The sequence below is a fragment of the Vanellus vanellus genome, assembly GCF_965231255.1.
Source record: "Vanellus vanellus genome assembly, chromosome: 1".
Classification (NCBI taxonomy): domain Eukaryota; kingdom Metazoa; phylum Chordata; class Aves; order Charadriiformes; family Charadriidae; genus Vanellus; species Vanellus vanellus.
In genome coordinates this window covers 162,041,302-162,058,706 of record NC_138905.1, presented here as the reverse complement: position 1 = coordinate 162,058,706, position 17,405 = coordinate 162,041,302, and the positions used below count along the sequence as shown (strand labels likewise).

Here is a 17,405-nt window from a genome sequence, read left to right as displayed (position 1 = left end):
TGTGAAAAGTTGTTGACCTCATATTGTCTTGCTGCATCCAAATCCATGTGATGCTAAAAATAAACTAATTTTCATCTATTGCCAGACTCTGAGAAGCCAGTATCTGAATGGCCTTTTGTATTTCAGGGTTCATAGATACAAGATGAGTGTGAAGAATTGTTCATGATATTTTGATTTGTAAACTTGCTTTGGCTTTCTCATGTAGGATTAATTCCAAATGCTATTTGAAAAAAAAATCCCAAGCAACAGCCTTATGTAAACTAATTTTGTTTGAAACATACTTTTGGATTTTCAGGATAGTTGAAAATTTTTCTTGTCTCAACTGGCTACGCGTAATATTAAAAGAAAACTTTAAATGTATTGTGTGGTGTGACATGGAAATAGCCATTGGAAATGGAAAAGACGTATGTGAGTGACTTAACTGCCACTGTTACAGAATTATTCACTGTGGTAACTTACTGGTGCTTCATCCTTCACATCTCTTAAATATCCCCAGTGATGAAAATTTTGTTAGATTCCCTAAATATTATGATATTATTCTGGCTACAGCTAAGATTTCTGTAACTTTCAGCTAGTATTTCTAACTAGAAATACTAAGACCTTTACTGTTTTTAGAATTATTTCTTTTCTTGAAATAGCTCTTCATGTGCATGTGACTGTGGATGGCGGTCATGTTGCCCTGCCTCTTTATCTAAGTAGGGCTGCTCTTGTATTTCTTTAGATATGAATCCCTCTGAGCTCTCACTTCTATTGCTTTCTTTTTTTTTGAAATTTCAATCAAGTTCTAGTGTGGAATTTTGTGTACAGTTCAAGCCACTAACCTGCATCTGAAATTAAAATAATCCCATCTTCACTCTAATGTAATGCCTAGTCAGTTGTCTTGGTTTGGACAAATTGAATTTAGGATGCCCTTTCTTCACATAATAGATATCCACTTGAAATTCTCTTGAAAATGCAGTGCAGATTTCTGAAGAGCAGTTTACATTGAATTCTGGTTTGTAGGTTCTTCACAGCCTGAGAAAGTTCTGCTGCTGTATGTATCTGAAAGTACTTTAGTCTTAGCTGATCATCCCAGCTCTGGTCTTGTACGTGAAGAGCCTCTGCTCGCATCCCAGAGAGGCTGGTTTGAAAGTGCTTTCCAAATATAGACAACATGAAGTTCATTATGAAGTACAACAAAACATGACTAGGATAAGTGTTTGAATATCTAGAAATTTTCTGTATCGTTCCTTCTTTGTGGAGAAACAGAAGATTCTCTTGCTTTCAGTATGCTTATAACAATTGTAACTAAGTCTTTAGGCTTCGTGGCTTCAAATGGTTTTCTGGCAGCTCTGAAAAACAATTCATTTGAGGACCCTATTCTCTCCAAAGAATACATTTAAATTTTCTGGCAGAGATTATGATGTATCTTTGCACAAAAAGATGCTTACTGCTTGTAGGTTAAGTATCAGAGGTCATCAAACAGAAACTATGGGCCCTTGTTTTAAACTCCATGGATTTACAGATAAAAGTTAGTTTCTCTAGTAGTTTCAGCTGCAAACATGATAACCTCTAAGTTGGAAACTTGAACTGAATTGTCTTCCAAGATAATAATCTTTCTTTGAGAAATTTGGACCTTTGTGCTAATTCCGCCCCCTTCCAATTGTTTCAATGTCTGTAAATTTTCCTAGATGCTGAAGCTGCATGCTTAGTGAGTATCTGTTCTGAAAGCTTTCAACAAGGCAGCTTCCAGCAACAGAAATTTAGAGAGATGAAAGATTTTGCCTTTTAGCTTATAATAACAGGAAAATATAAATTGTCCTGCTACTTAATTTTTTTTCTTGGTGCGTATTGCAATTTTATAAACTTAAGTCAAATGTCTACTCTCAATTTCCAAGAATACCTTATAATTTCTCTTCTTGGCCATATGGTACCATTCTGTGTTTACTTCCCTATTCCACAGTTGTTGCTCTTCATTGGGATGGTACAACAGGATATGTGGGAGAATTACTCGCAAATTCTTTTGTAGTCTGCAGTCATTTTCTGCAGTTTCCCACCTTCCTTCAGAAACATCTGTTGAAGTTTTTTTTTTCCCCGATGTTGTAATCTTCCAATGGCTCTGAAGGAATGAGCAGTGGAACTGGAAGAAGTTAAAGTGGAATCATGTGTAACAAATAATTCCTATCACCCACCTCCTGAGGCAAAGGAAATCTGAAGTGCACAGTAAGAGAGGACAATGCTTTAAAAAAACTGAACAGCATTCCCTATGAAAAGCCTGTATGTTGAGTTTTATTACGTTCCTAAAGCAGTGCATTTGGCCTGTCAGACTGCTCTGCGAAAATGTGTATGGGTTTGGCATCCTCGGTCTGTCCTGCACAGGTGTGTGCTGTAGAAGCGTTCAGGTAAAGGGAAGGAGTCAATTGGATGAATGAAGAACAGTGTTTCCTACAAACTGGTTTTTTTTTAAAATATGATTTCAATGCCAGCTACATGTGTAAACATATATAAAATGCTGTGACTAGATAATTTTAGTTTTTTTTTTTTTTAATTGAAGTCAAGGTGAAGCAATGGATATTGGTTGTATGTGTAAAATCAAACAATGTTTAAGTATTTATTGGCTACTTAACCTGCCAGTCATGGTTTTAGAGGGATTCTACTGTACTAATGATTATCAAACATCTGTTTTTTAAGTAGATGGCCTTTCTAATTCTGGCCTTGACAAGAAAAGACTATTTTCTTTAACTATTTCCTGATATTGGAAACTGAAATATTACATAATGACTGCAGTTCTGCAGTCTTCAGTTCAGTTCTTCAGTTAGGGTCTGGCTGCCTCCAGACAAAGTGGTTGTTTTAATTAAAAGTAGCAATGCTGATTTCAGAGCTGGAGGTAGAAAGTTGGGGGGTCTTATGCAAGACTCTGCATTTGTTCTTGTGGAAACTCAAGATGCTTGTGAGCTCATTCCTCCACCCTGTCTAGGTCTCTGGAATGCAGCTTTGCCTTTGAGTATATTGATGGCTGTGTTTTAACGTGGTCCACAGACTGGTGGTGGTGCATTCCAGATCAATGATAAAGAGGTTAAACTGGTTCCAGAATAATATATTCCTGATGAAATTCCGGTGTGTTGGATTCCAGATGAAGGATGAGCTGCTAACTTTGAGCTAAAGGGTCTAGCAGCTTTTCATCCATTTAGTTCTGCACCTGTGTAGACTGAAACATTCTACCTTGGAAACAGTGATGCTGTGGGAGACTATTAAGGTCTTGCGAAAGTTGAGGGGGATATCTACTCTTCTCCTTTAATTCATAGGTGTAGTCATAAAAGACAAGTAGATTGGTCAAGCATGATGCTATTGGTAAATTCAGTCTGTTCTCAGTTACTTCCCCCTGTGTCTACAAATAGCTTTTAGGATATCTTGCTCCATGACTCTTCCCCAGAATTAAAGTGAGACTGACCAGTTTGTAGTTCTCCTGATTCTTTCATGCTTTTCTCAAAGATGGTGCAATGTTTTTCTTCCTCCAGTCATCAGGAGTCTTCCTTGACCTCCAAAGCCTTTCAAAGATGACAGAGCAGTCTCACAGTGCCGTAAGCTACCTCTCTTAGCATCCCATCTGGTCTTACTGACTTGTATGGGTTGATTTCTCACGAGATCCTTGATTCCATCCGCTTCTGCTACTGGTAATTCCTCTTCTTCAGCACATATAATGTCTGTGCTGAGAAGTTGTCCCCAGCATCCATCAGAAACCTTCCAGCTTGCTTGTGGTGGTTTATGTTGCTTTTCCAACAGATGTCAGGGAGGTTATTTTCCTGTTTAAAAAAAAAAAAACAAAAAAACAAAAAAAAACCCCAAAAAACAAACCAACAGACCCCTGCCCCCCAAACAAACAAAAAACCCTGCCCAAACCCCCAAACCACTGATAAACAGAAAACCCCACCCTTCCCACAGTCCAAAACCACGAAAACAAAACCACACAAACACTCAAGGTCTTGGAGACTTTGAGTTGCTTAAAGAAGAATTTGTCCACTTTGTCAGCTTGAGCAGGTAAACTGTTAACAAATTTGCTCTGCAGTATTACCCTTACTGGCCTCTTCCTTGATTTGGACCTTCCAGCTCTGACCCTCTTGCCCTTTCCCAAGAAGAGATCCATATATTTGACCTGCCCTTTCATAAAAAGGGCAAACCTATCCTGTTGCCTCTCCTAAAGATTGGGTAGCCCATTCATTGCAGCACTGAAGCTGTGTGACCTGTCCCACCATGTCAGTTATTCTAAGGATGCCGCACTTCTGTGTCTGCATGCAGGTTCCAGCTCCTGTTTGTTTCCTTGGCCATATGCCTTTATGTACAGCTGCTTGAGGTGGACTTCTTTTGATTTTTCTTTTTTTTTCCCCTTTGATGCATCCAGGCTTTGACTAGTGTGCAGCTGCCACCAGCGTGACCCACCCTGCCCCTGAGGAGAGGCAGTGGTGTTCCCTGCCTGCCTTAGGCGTGGGCTGTGGTGGCCTTTTAGCCTCCCTGCTCCAAGCCGAACTTGGGTGAAGGCATCTGATTTGTGATGGGTAGTCCTGCAGTTGGGTCTGTGGAGTCACCACGTGTACTGCATGAGGCCATACTGTTAGCAGTGCTCCAGCTTACCAGCTCTGTGGCAGTGTGTGTCTCTAGGTGGCTGACCTGGGGTGCCAGTCGTCCTTGGAGCAGACAGCTATGGGCACCTTTTCATCATGAACCAGTCTGTCAATCTGTGAGTTGGAAAACAGCCAGCAGAAGCTAATGAAAGCACCTAAAAGCAGCAAATCTGCATATAGGGGGGGTAAAAGAAAACTGCTGCTGAAAGTTACTGAGAACCAAAGAAAAACCCTAACTTAACAGAAAATCTTGCCCAAATAAATAAATAACTTGCAACCAAAATGCCTCTTCTCCCCTGCTGCCAAAACTACCTCGACCACCATCTCCTTACGAAAAGCTACCAAAAATATCTCCTGCCAAAGCCCCTCTTAGCTGCTGTTGTTTGCTGTGCTCCTTCCATACTGGCTCAGCTGGTGTCCCTGTAGTGTGGGGCACCTAACAGTGTCTAATGGACAGTCCATCCTTCCCATTCCCTGCCCCTTGGTCCAACACACGTGACTGGCACTGGAAGGCTGTGAAGATGGCCATGTTAGTAGGTGGTTAGTGTTTGGAGTGTGGGTCTGCGCAGAGCCCCTGCTCAGGAATCCTCTGACTTTGAGTCATAGTGTAGAGGTATCAACGATAGTCTTTGTATAAGATGAGGCACATCAGCCTGAATGATTGTGTCTTGTGAAACATCAGGGTTTAATTAGGCTGCAGACATGTTGCTTGTATGGTAAACTGTGCTTGGGCCCAGAGAGGGGCAGTAAGGTCAGGTTTCCCTGTCCCAAGTTCCCCTGCACTTCTCCTGGCATTAGTATGGGCCAGAAAGTTTTGGACTTGGTTGCATGTATCAGTGCAGTTGTGCTGTGTGGGGAGTGTCTTCCTTGCAGTGAAGCTCTGTAGGGTTGCTGCTTGGTGAAAGGATAATGCTTCAAATGCAAATTCTCTTCTACCCTAAACAGTTTATTTTTTAAATTTTAAATATTCATGAAGAGACTTGGATCCATCTCCATTTGGTTACTCCGTTCACTTTAAGGAAGGTGAAGCATTTATGGTAATTTTTATCACTGAACAAATGCAACTACACGCATTTGTAAGATACAAACAAGGTCAGAATACCTGACTGAGATAGTAATTCCTGTTATATATAATTTAAAAAAGATTTACAGGTGTATGGATTAGATAATTGGGCACCTGACTTTTTTTAACAAGTATTGCAGTTTAGATTTCTAATTAGCACATACTTCAATGAAGGAAAAAAATAGTCAATTGTGCATAAAACTGTCTGATAGAATGTTTACAGAGCCTTTGATATAGGAGTTAAAATAGCTCTAAATCTGTTTCAGTAAGCTCAAATACTGTGTATGTTTGTTTGTTACCTCACTTTGGTTTTTTGGACAGATCAGGTAGCGTACAGAATTACAAATTTTAATGTCCCTTTTCCTCTTTGTTAAGTAATTCAATATATTGAAGTTAAATAATAATTTTGGAAAGATTGTACGTTTAATATAATATCTCAAAATTATCGTATATATTATTCCACAATCTTGAAAGAAAGTGAAGAAATACCTTTTAACATATGTATCTCTATACTGTAGATTTACATACCTCATGTTGCTATTGTCCGGGTTTTGTTTGTGGAATTGAACTCTGTTCAAGAAATGGAAAGCATGGAAACTTCAACTCAGTTGTGCCGTAGTTCTTGTTTAGGGCACAAATATCAGAGCTGCTGCATTTCAGTAGACAGTCCCACAGAAATTTACCCCAAACTTTCCATATGCATCAACATAAATGGGACTACTAAGCCTGTAGAAAACTTCTGTGGAGCCTTTGAGTCCCTGCATTATGGTACATTTCACCCTGAGAAAGCCATACATGAAGTTGTTTGTCAGCAGTTATGCCCTATAGGCATAGGAGTAATCTTTCTGCCATGAAAAATAAAGTATCTTACAATCTTTGCTTGTTTGAGTAATTGCCTTTATAAAAGAGAAAACAGGGAAGTATATAGAATGTACAGTATAACAGTTATACTTTAATGCAGGGAAAAACTAGTGGTACAGCTGGTATGCTCTATGAAGTGAAGTTCTGTGTATTCAGGTTGGGCGTTCAGTGATTGAATTTACAAGGTCTGCAATATTATATCTGTAGTTCTTCCATCTAGTTAATGTGCAACTAACCTCTGCTATTCTTGAGTGTTTAGGGCTATGTACCTTAATTTTAAACACTCTGAAATTTTCTGTGCTTTAGAATGTAATATTTTGTCTTTGTAAGAAAAGAAAGAAAAAAGGGATACTTACTAAAGAATCAAATGCAAATGGTAAAACTTGGTTTTTGGATGTGTGTGTTGATTGATGAAAACTGCCAGATGACTGGGATGAAGAAGTGTTCTTCTCGTATACTTCAAATCTCGACAACTTTTTATTAACAGATTATTCTTTTTGCTTTCATTATTTAAGGGAAGGTTTTAGGTTTTCGTCTCAAGAAGCTGCTTCAAGTTTTGGCGATGATCGCTTACTGATAGAAAAGTTCATTGATAACCCTCGTCACATAGAAATCCAGGTTTGTAGTATTATAATTATTATTATTATTATTACTATTACTATTATTATTTATTTATTTTTTAGTTACTAAGATTTGAACTCCTAAACTAATCAAAGTTCAAAATGTTTCAAACATTCCACTAAAAGAGGCCTAGAGTCCTGTGTTTTCCTGTGTCTTGGGCCATTGCTCAAACTATATGGCTATCAAGCACAATACAGCCTTCCTGTTTTTATTCTCTAGCCTTTCTTTAGCAGGAAGACAATGAACCGTACTCAATTAGTTTGGAAAAAAAAAAAAAAGTTGTAGGCATCTGTCCTGAGGGCTGGAGCTTGAACTCTGGATCCTGATTGCATTGCTTGAGCACAGCAGAGGATGTAGGAGTTAAATTACTACTGTGCTTAAAATTTTTCTTGCAAGCTGTAGGTGGTTTTGTCAGTATTTAGGATTCTGTTCTGAAGTACCTAATGCTCCCTGGGAACTCAGGAGGATTTGTATCCAGTTTGGGCAGTTTGTGGTTCAAAATCGGGTATATTCTCCTTAACTTCTGAATTGTGACCATTTATATCTTTTATTGGGCCTAGTGGTAAGCCAGATGTGCTAATGCAAAACAAGACTTTTTTGTTTTGGACAGACTTTTTAACAAAGTTATGATTTTAAAATTTGTGATGTGTTTGATCTGATGTAGGCAACTAAATCCAGTCTGCCAGTAGCCTTGAAATAATCTTCCTGACAAGAAATCTATATGGAGTATGTCAGTTTCCTCAACAGAAATCTAATTGTTTTTGTCCAAAACATACACTTTCTAAGTTGTGGCTTTTTTTTTTTTTTTACAGTGAGAGCCTGAAGTATTTTGACAGTAGCTCAATAACTGAATGAACCAACAACAATAAATTTGATAGTGTGGAATGATTTGTAAAAGAGAAATATTTAGCATTTTTTACTCTGCCAGATATGTGCCCAGTCAAACCTGATACTTCCTATGTTTTTATTTATTTTATATTTCCATATAAAACTTGTCTGTGCACAGGCTAACTTATTGCATGTATGAAATGAAAAAACCAGTGTGTAAAGATGAAACTTAAACCCCAACCTGTTATTTTTTGAAGGGTCACGAAAGGTATATAGTGAACATTTAGTTTCAGCATTGATCTTAGGTTACAAAAGAGGTCAGATTGCTAGAGCATCTTTCTATATTCTCTTGCCATGGCTAGTAATTTTTGGCTACTTATGTCTTTTGTTTCTTTTTTTTTTTTTTTTTGTATGCAAATCAGTACACCTTAACGATCTATTCCTTTCGGTGCTTGCAGATTTGGAAACTTCAACAGCTTCCTACTGACTCTTTGATTACTAAAGTTAGATGAGATTGGTTCCTCCGTACTTTCATGAGTTGGGGCCAGATTTTATATCATCTTGATTCCTTTAGGTGTAAAAAAGGTTGCCTCAAAAAAATTAGGCTGTACTGTATTTAAGAACAGCGTGAATGATTTCACCTAGATTAAACAAAATAGCTTTTCCATTAATAATTTATAGTTTTATTTATAATAAGTGTACAATGAACGTTGTTTTCCTTAGACAAACACTTTGATAGTACCTTTTAACAATATTGTAGCAGATCATTTTATCTTCATGTTCTGATCAGCTTTAGGACTTTGACCTTGGTTAATTTTCAAACTGCTAAATATACAAACAATTTGAGACCAGATGCCAAATATTTATTAATTTAGCAGTAACTTTTAAATAGAACTTTTTTTAACATTCTCATATAGCTCCAAAGCATTAGTACTTAAAATTGTTAAATAAGGGGTTTCCTGTGCTATAAAACAATCACTTTGTAAAACATGAGAAAAGACTAAAACAATTAACAGGAAAATAGAGTCCAAATAGACTTTATGCTTGAACTGATTTGAAGTCTTGATCTCCTGAAATATCTGATATAAAAGACCCGAGTTTAAAGTAAGAGCACATGAAATGTCTAACTATTACTTGGCCTAATAGCAGTCCTACAACTGTAAATAGAATTTAGCTAAATCATGTCGGAAATACTGCAATATAGTATATTTAATTAATTTAGCATATAGATATGCATAGCACATACTAATGTAATCATCTAATCCCATAAACCAGGACTTTTTCTTTGAAGGGTATTTAGATATTTAGAAAAAAAGCTGTAGCTGTGACATGCATTTTTAGGGAGGTGTATTAGGATCTTACACCTCGGATGATGATTTCAACATTCTGTAAATGTGTTCTGGAATATAATTGTTTTATGAAGTATCTTGTTTAGATTCTGATAATGAAAACAGTGGATCCAAAATGAAAGTAAAAGCTTAACACCAGATGTTGTTTGGCTTATTCTGTTTGTAAATACATTTTCATAATGAATGTTCAGGCATGTCTCTTTTTGAGCTGTATTAGCTGATAATGGAAAAACGTTTATTTTAAAATCCAGGTTGCAGAAATTAAGTAGGATACAAGAAATGTCCTGAAGGGAAAGAAAATACTTATTAGTTGGCTTGAAAAATATTTTATTATCCACGTCAGAAAATATATATAGAGAGAAGCGAAGCACAGGAACTAATTTTTATTGAAATATTCCAAGCTTTTTGGTTTGTTTTGGTGAGGCTGAATTCTGTGTAAGATTGTGGACTTTGTAGCAATGAAGCAGAAGGACTCAGAATGACTCCTTGTACTTGCAGGACAGTGATTTTTCGGTCCAAGTACCGTGCTATGTCCTAGAGGTACTGTTTTTAATATTAAAGAACAACAACAAAAGAAATCTTTTCTCCTCCCAAATGAGTTCCTGTAGAGCTCTGTGATACTTAGTTCTGGATTGGATGAATTAGGACTTGGTTAAGAAGTTGCTTTAGATGCTGCTACTTTTGTGGTGGTGTGTGGTTTTTTGTTTTTTGTTTTGTTTTTCCTTTGTCCTGAGATGCCTGTTACAGAATCTGGCAGTTGGCTGGAGTACTCTGGCGTGGCCACTGCTAAACCTCCCCCCTGGGTAGGGGAGAGGGTTCTGGGGCACGTTGTAGTTTAGGGGGTCCCAAAGTCATCGATCTTGTAGAACTCTTCGGAGGGGATTTTTTCCATGGAAAGCTCCATAAGTTTATTGGGAGCACAACAGAATTTCTGAGGAAAAGATATATCTGATCCTACAGGGTGCGGAACACTATGGATGCGGTGCTGCACAGTGCACGCAGGTTGTCTTCATGAGATCAGTGCCTTGTTTGCTGTCACATCTACCCAGATTATTCACGCATCAGCAAACATTGGTGTCATAGATGCAGGAATTCATCTTGCTTAGTGCCATATTCGCTCTGTGGTGCTAAAAGTAATAATGAATAATACAGATTTGTTGTCACAAATGTGAGTAGATATGGTTGAGTTCACACAGTTTGAGGAAGATTGTCTTCTTTTTTTATCCTGTCAGTTTTCAGTGTAGAACTGCACTATTAAAGAATGAAGCATGAATATTGGCACAGGTTCCCGCAGATCAGAGCAGGAAGATAGATGGAAAAAAATGGATGAAAAGGAAAATTTTATGAGGAAGAAAGGGAGCAGGTGTGGTCTGCAATGAAAGAAATTGTTTCAAGAATAAGTGTAGAGTATAACATCATCATATTGGAAGAAATCTACTTGAATCCTCAAATCCAGTATCCTGGTATTGGAAATAGCTGCACTGTACAGTCCATTTCATAAAGGGGTAGAGTTCCTTTTCTTACTTTCCTGTCCACTTTGAAGTTGCAGAATCAATTGAGTTCTGTTAGGTTCTGTTATGCCCAATTTGTGTTTTTTTTCTAACGTGGAATTTAGGTAGTTGCATCTGAGTACTTGACTGTATGTTTAAGTCTTCCATGAACTGAAGCTGCAGCCGAGAACTGTAGTTGACACTTGATTTTTAAGAAATTCCTAGAAACTACTGCTTTAATTTCCATTGAAAGTACTGAGGAAGTAGCAAACCTTATTCTCCTTAATAAAAGATTGCAAAGTTTCTGAAGATTTTGTTTTCTTCATTAAAGACAAAGTGCTGTGGTTTTTGTACTAAGAAAGGTCCATTAGCCATTGCTTATGAAAACTTGGCTGTAATCCAGGAACAAAATTTGGCATTCTTTGAGATTTTTCTCTCCTTCGTTGACACAAGATATTGCTTAACAATATGCTTTTGAGTAATTTCATTATGCAGTACAATTTTAAATGCTTGAAAAGGTAGCTTTAATCTTATTTCAGTCTTTTTATTTCTGATTTCTGAACTTTTGGGAGCTTCTCATAAATTTTGAAGTGAGTGGTTTTTTGCAATGTATAGACTCTATATAGAGAGGCTTTAAAATAATGCTGTTCAGAATTTGAAGAGGTATTCAATTAGTATTTCCTATACAATTAATTTTCTACACTAGCATTTTTTCCCAACCTTTATTTCTAGATTAGAAAAAAAAAAGATTTTTAAATGAAACTGAATGCTATATAATAGTATAATGTCCAAAGGCCATATGCATACCTTTGCTTGTTAATAGCAGCTTGTTGTTGTTTCAGGTTTTGGCAGATAAACATGGTAATGCCTTGTGGTTGAATGAAAGAGAGTGCTCCATTCAAAGGAGAAACCAAAAAGTTGTGGAGGAAGCACCGAGGTATGTATACTAGACTCTTGATGCAACTTCGTAGTTACTGTGAAAGCACTTTTGGAAAGCTGCTGATTTTATATTTTTCTACAAATGCAAGCAAATCTTACTCTATTAAACACTTATTTTCTTTGTAGTTTTTAAGTTACCGTCATTTGACTGTAATGCAGTTTTGATGTGGTACTTGAGGGTGTTTTGATCTTGCTTCGTGATGTCGTTCTGTAAGAATAAAACAGGTATTGTGGTGTTAACTTTTTTCATGATCTTGTATAAAATAGATCTTGCCAATCAAATATATAGTATGTGAGATGGCTTTGTTAAGATACCTGAGATACTTTATAGTAACTGTGAGAAGGACAGAAAATACTGTTTATTTCTATTTGAAATGGAACATGAAGTGCTGAATTCTCTGTGCCATTTTTAGTACCATTCATAGTAATGAACTGTAGATGTAGATGTCCAGTAACTCAAAAGTACTAAATTATTTTAATCCCACTGATTTCAAATGGAGCTGAAATACCTTGCTGCTGTGCCAGGTATGGTCTTGCTGTGTTTTCTGTTGTGTGACGTTCATCAGAGAACATGTGTAGAAAAAAAGGGCAGGAAGAAGTTCTGATTTCAGGAAACCACACATAGGTATATCACTATCCATGGGAATTCCCAGTGTAACATATTCACCCTTATTTTATAGCCACAGAACTATGTGATGCAACAATTGAGGATGTGAGGAAAAACACATCATTCAAATGATGTTTATTTAGAGGCAGCATATAAGTTAATGTTGGATAATAATTGTGGGACTGGCACTGTTTATGACCTAGATTTTAAATTAAAAACTAAAGTTTAAATCTAAGGCTACAAACCCACTAATAAGTGCTTAGACAGCTTTTGCTGCTTCCTGGTAGTGGTTGTGGATTTCTCAGAAGCCTTACGCCTAATCATCTTACTACATTTTTGTTTGTGAAATGTGAAGTCTTCAGGTCCTGATATAATGTGTGCCTGTATATATGCATACCTAAGCACTTAGAGTCTTTTGCCTCGGGAGTACAGGTAAGACACTGCCTGTCACTACTGCCTGCTCATTCTCCATGCCTGTGGTCAATTAAAAGGAGTGATATGTTCTTCTCTCACCAGCCAACTGTGATCAGAGTGTTTTATTTCATCAGAAATATCAGCCTTTTAACTTTCTTGGGCTTCTCTGTTGGAGTTGCCAATAAGTTTTCTCATCCCCTTCTATAACTCCACAAAAGAGTGTGGGCGAGTCAATAGCTTCCAAAATTTGGCATGGAAACTCTTCTTCCTTCTTCTTGGATGTTTCAGACTCTGCCAGACTTTTACTGACAGCTTTGAAAGCCTTATCTGCCTTACAGCCACTTGCAGTTGACTGCAAAATCCATTTATTTACAAAGGGTTACAAGACTCTTGCAGTTAAGCAGGGCACTAACTTCTGTGAGATGCTATAGAGACCCTAAAGCCTGAAGTTAGTCCTTCCTGTGAATGCTGTTTCAGTTAATCTCATTGATTAGCGTCTCCTGGAAACACCTTTTCTTACACAGTTGGGTGGAGGAACTATGAAGTCCTCAGTAGTCCTTTTTTTTTCTCCTATTTTAAATGGTAACTGGCATTAAGAGCTCTGAGATAGGTTGAAACTTTTTTCGCTTATGAAGCCCAGGAGCTAGGATGTTATAGGCTAAAATGTTTATTTGTCTTTTGTACAATTTAGGGGTTTTGACTCTGGCCTGTTCTCAAGCCTCTCATGATTTACTTTTACGTATGATGGTGTTTCCCTAAGAGGGCCTTTTGGCTTTGAGAATAATCTCTCTGATTTTCTTAAATCTAAGTCTGCAGCTTTTGAACTTACCCTTATGGGATCATTTTGTGTTTGAATCTCCAGTTTTTCTAGGGAAGTTCAGTCTCTCTTTTGAGGAGAGAAAGCTCTTTAGTTCACACTGATGAGGTTACAGTATTCAAGGGGAGCCTTGGTGTTTCTGGTGGCCAGTCCCTCCAGTTTCAAATAGGAGACCAACAAACTTTGCTTATACCCTTCTAACATAGTCAGTTGTCCTACTGTGTCTGTCTGGGAAGTGCAGACAATAAGACACATCTGATCATCGCCAGCTTTTTAGTTAGTGCTGGGCAAAGTTAGTGCTACACAAAACTTCAGTGATTTACAGTAACTTTCTTTGCTTCTAGCTTCACACCTCTTTGGAAGATGCTGAACCACCCCAGTTCCCTCAGCTGCTCCTCATAGGACTTGTTCTCGAGATGCTTCACCAGCTTCGTTGCCCTTCTCTGGACATGCTCCAGCACTTCAATGTCTTTCTTGTAGTGAGGGGCCCAAAACTGAACACAATATTCAAGGTGCAGTCTCTAACTATCATATCTCAAAATGCTGGGCTCTAGGACACTGGGTGTTAAACGTTCTGTATATTTTCAGACTTTTCCTGGACAAGTAATGATGGAAGAGCACCCCGCCGTTGTATTCTGTACCTAGAATGTAAGATCCATATTAGCATCCACAATGAGCAAGTCCTTAGAACTTGCTAGCTGCCTGCTTTGTTGTCTCTACTTTTATCCAGTGATTCAGTGTCCTTTGGTTAAACCCTAGCATCGAAGACTTTCAGAATAAGGTGATTCTTTGGACAGTCTCTCAACAATTTCTCAAAATTTCCCTGAGCTTCATCTCAGGCAGGAAATAATTTGTTTTTTTTCTTCCTAACTGCATACATTCAGAGTTGAGATTGACTTATGTATCCTAGATATTAGTTTTGTGGTGTCTTTTTAAATTGAAAGATGTTCTTTCAGTTCCAGTTCAAAGGACAAAAATGTTTCTTTCTATTTCTGCCTGTGACAGAAAGATCTAAGAGGCAGGAGATCTAAAAGGGAGGCTATTTTACCAGTAAGTGACTGCATTAGAATACAAGTGAAACAGTTAAAGTATTTTTGTGACCTTTTTTGCATGCTCCATTGTTAGCTTCTCTCAGGAACATTTCTGTCCTTGGAAGGTGCACAGATAGCAACTTCTTTCACTTTCTTCAAGCACTAAGCTCTCTCTGAAAGATCTCAGAATGATGTCAAGTACTTCAGGATCATGTTTCAGCTTAACTGCCAAGGTGTTACTTGAAGCCACCCACAATTTGAATGAATGTGTATAGGCCAGAACTTAGCAGAAAGGTATATTATTGGACTAGACTACGTACAAGTTCTCCGTAGACTTGTGCTGCATGTATGCATATCAGATTCCGCATTTCCTATTGCTCTGTCTAGAAATCCTTGAAGGATTTGGGGTTAAGAGAAACAGTGAGCCCATTCTGTTTGTGACTTTGGGCATGGTTTAGATATGGGGGCAAAACTGCGTCCTCAAATCCTTTGGCTTATTTATGCCTGTGGTGTGGTAGTACATAGTAGATATCTCAAAGGAGAATGATTTTTGTAGGTAAGTAAATTTTTAAACAAACAGTATGCCTAACCAGAGCAGGTAAGCTGACGTTGACATTTAGAAAATGAAGGTACTTTTCTCTCCTAGTGTAGTTGTATCTTCAGAGGAAGGGTAAATGTGATTGATTTTTTTTTTTTTTTTTTTTTTTTTTGTCTAAGCTGAGCCGTAAATTTCCGCTGACAGTTGTGCTATTTTCAAAATCTCAACCTTATATCTGAGTGAAGGTGATAGAGATATTTTGGGAAACATTATCTGATGAACTAGAAGGGGAGAGGTAACATCTTGCCCATGTGGTCATCTCTCTGGATGTAGAAACAATGGAACGAACCAACTGTATTGTCTTTGATCAACTTTACAATAGCTTGAAGAAGGTCTTATGAGTGAAATGTCAGGTCTGATCTTTTTTTTTTTTTGTGCTTTTATCTTGCGAATCCTTTTTATTTTGCAGCCTTCATGCTGCCTTAGGAGCTATTTGGTCAAAAGAATAACAGGTATATGTGTGAGAAAAAGATTTGAAGTTAGGTTTAAAATGCTACGTTTTCAAGTGATGCCTAATTAGATTGGGGAAGAGTTATTTCAGTTGCAAAAGGTGCATTGCTAAAGAAGGGAGAAACAATGTATACAAAAGGTAAAGCAGCAGAGGGGAATGGGAAAACATGGTTAATTAACCTAGCTGATTGCAGGGATGATCCAGTCATTTTAGAACATAAAGCTAAACCACGTGGCAGAGATAAAGTTTAGCAGTGTGACACCTCTGTTCCATTCTTTGGCTACAGCAGGAGGTGAACAGAGAGATCTCAGACCTACATTTAACAAACATAGGGAAGACACCACTGTAATAAGGGGGAGTAACTGTCTTTCATCTATATGAGAAGTAATAATGGTTATTCTAGAAATAGAGTATGAAGCTGATATTGAAGAGGTTCTGTTCTTCATAAGCCCATCATTGACCTTCCATGATCAAAGCCCCTGCAGAAACCCCAAACTGAATTATAGATTGTTGATTTTGTGTAATGTAGTATTCTCTTATTGAATCAAAATAAGAAATATTATGAAAATTGTACATTATCAGTGCGTTTTTTTGATAGGTTTTGCACATCTTCTGTTTCTTCCATTGATCTGTTGTAGGGTCTTGATAGCTTTCTTGGGATCAGACTCGAATTCCTTTTCCTGTTGATCCTGTTGTTTGCCAAGAAAGAAACTTTTTCCTAAATGCTGAAAATGCCTGCCCCACTGTCCATCAGAATCTGCCTGTGTGGGCACTGCAAGGACAGAGGTGTGAAGTAGCACTTTTCCCATGAAGAAAGGTATTCCATTGTCTCCCAGTTTGCCTAGGTATTTCCTCACTTTTTGTGTCATGTCAAATATAGTTCATTGGGGTGGAAGTCTCTAGCTCTTCTGTGAGTTCAGGTTTCAGTAAAAAAAACCCATAGTTAGTACTGAAATATAAGTCCTGACCCAGCACTGGCTTATGTCAGAGTGCAGTTCTGCACCCCCAGAAAGCTTCTTTGACTTTCATGGGGCCACTTCAGTTACATGGAGGTTCCTGACTGCTGCTTTGCAGAATTAGGATCTGATGTTGAGGACACCTCAAGAAATATGTAGCATTTGGTATTTTCATTTTAAGCAGCAACTTAGAGGTAAGGTAGAAATGACTTCCTATTCCCTTAAAAAAGTACTTTAAAAATGATAGCCGAGTTATACGTCTAATGTAAGTCAGGACAGAAATATAATACTATTTATGAGCTCATATAAGATGAACAGTTACATGTCTTTCATTGAAGGAAAGTGTATCAGGGTGAGGGGCAAGCGGTTTCACAGCTTTGATTGAAAGCCACAGAAATTTCTCTAGCTCTAAATTGACAATCTGCATAGGTTAATCTGAATTTGCAGTAGAGAGGAGAGGACCAAGCAGAACATGTATCTTCCCGAGTCTTTCAATTCACTTGACTGGCGGAAGCGGCATGTTGCTTTCCTAGAATGAGAAAGCTTGGCATTTGGGCAGTGTACGCAGTGGCTCCCAAGGTGGTAGCTGAGCTGCTCTTCGGGTGCCCTTGAATGTGTCCAGAATTTGTGGAAAGGAATGAATTGCAATTAGCAAATACGGTTGACGAGTCTTTGGCTTACAAATCAAGCTAAGAGAGTAAATACGGGATATGGAGGTTTAAGTCATGATATTGTTGGTAGTGTCTTAGTTAAATACTATGAATTCCCAAATTTTCTTCATT

The 17,405-nt window shown here is 37.8% G+C and overlaps 1 protein-coding gene across 1 annotated transcript in view; it reads left to right on the top strand.

Moving 5' to 3' along the window:
* Positions 1–17,405, top strand: part of PCCA (propionyl-CoA carboxylase subunit alpha) — a 296,132-nt gene that overhangs the window by 97,106 nt on the left and 181,621 nt on the right. Inside the window, exons 10-11 of the mRNA XM_082498677.1 lie at positions 7,038–7,140; positions 11,653–11,747. Of these exons, the coding sequence (XP_082354803.1) occupies positions 7,038–7,140; positions 11,653–11,747 (198 nt within the window). The remainder of the gene's footprint in view (positions 1–7,037; positions 7,141–11,652; positions 11,748–17,405) is intronic.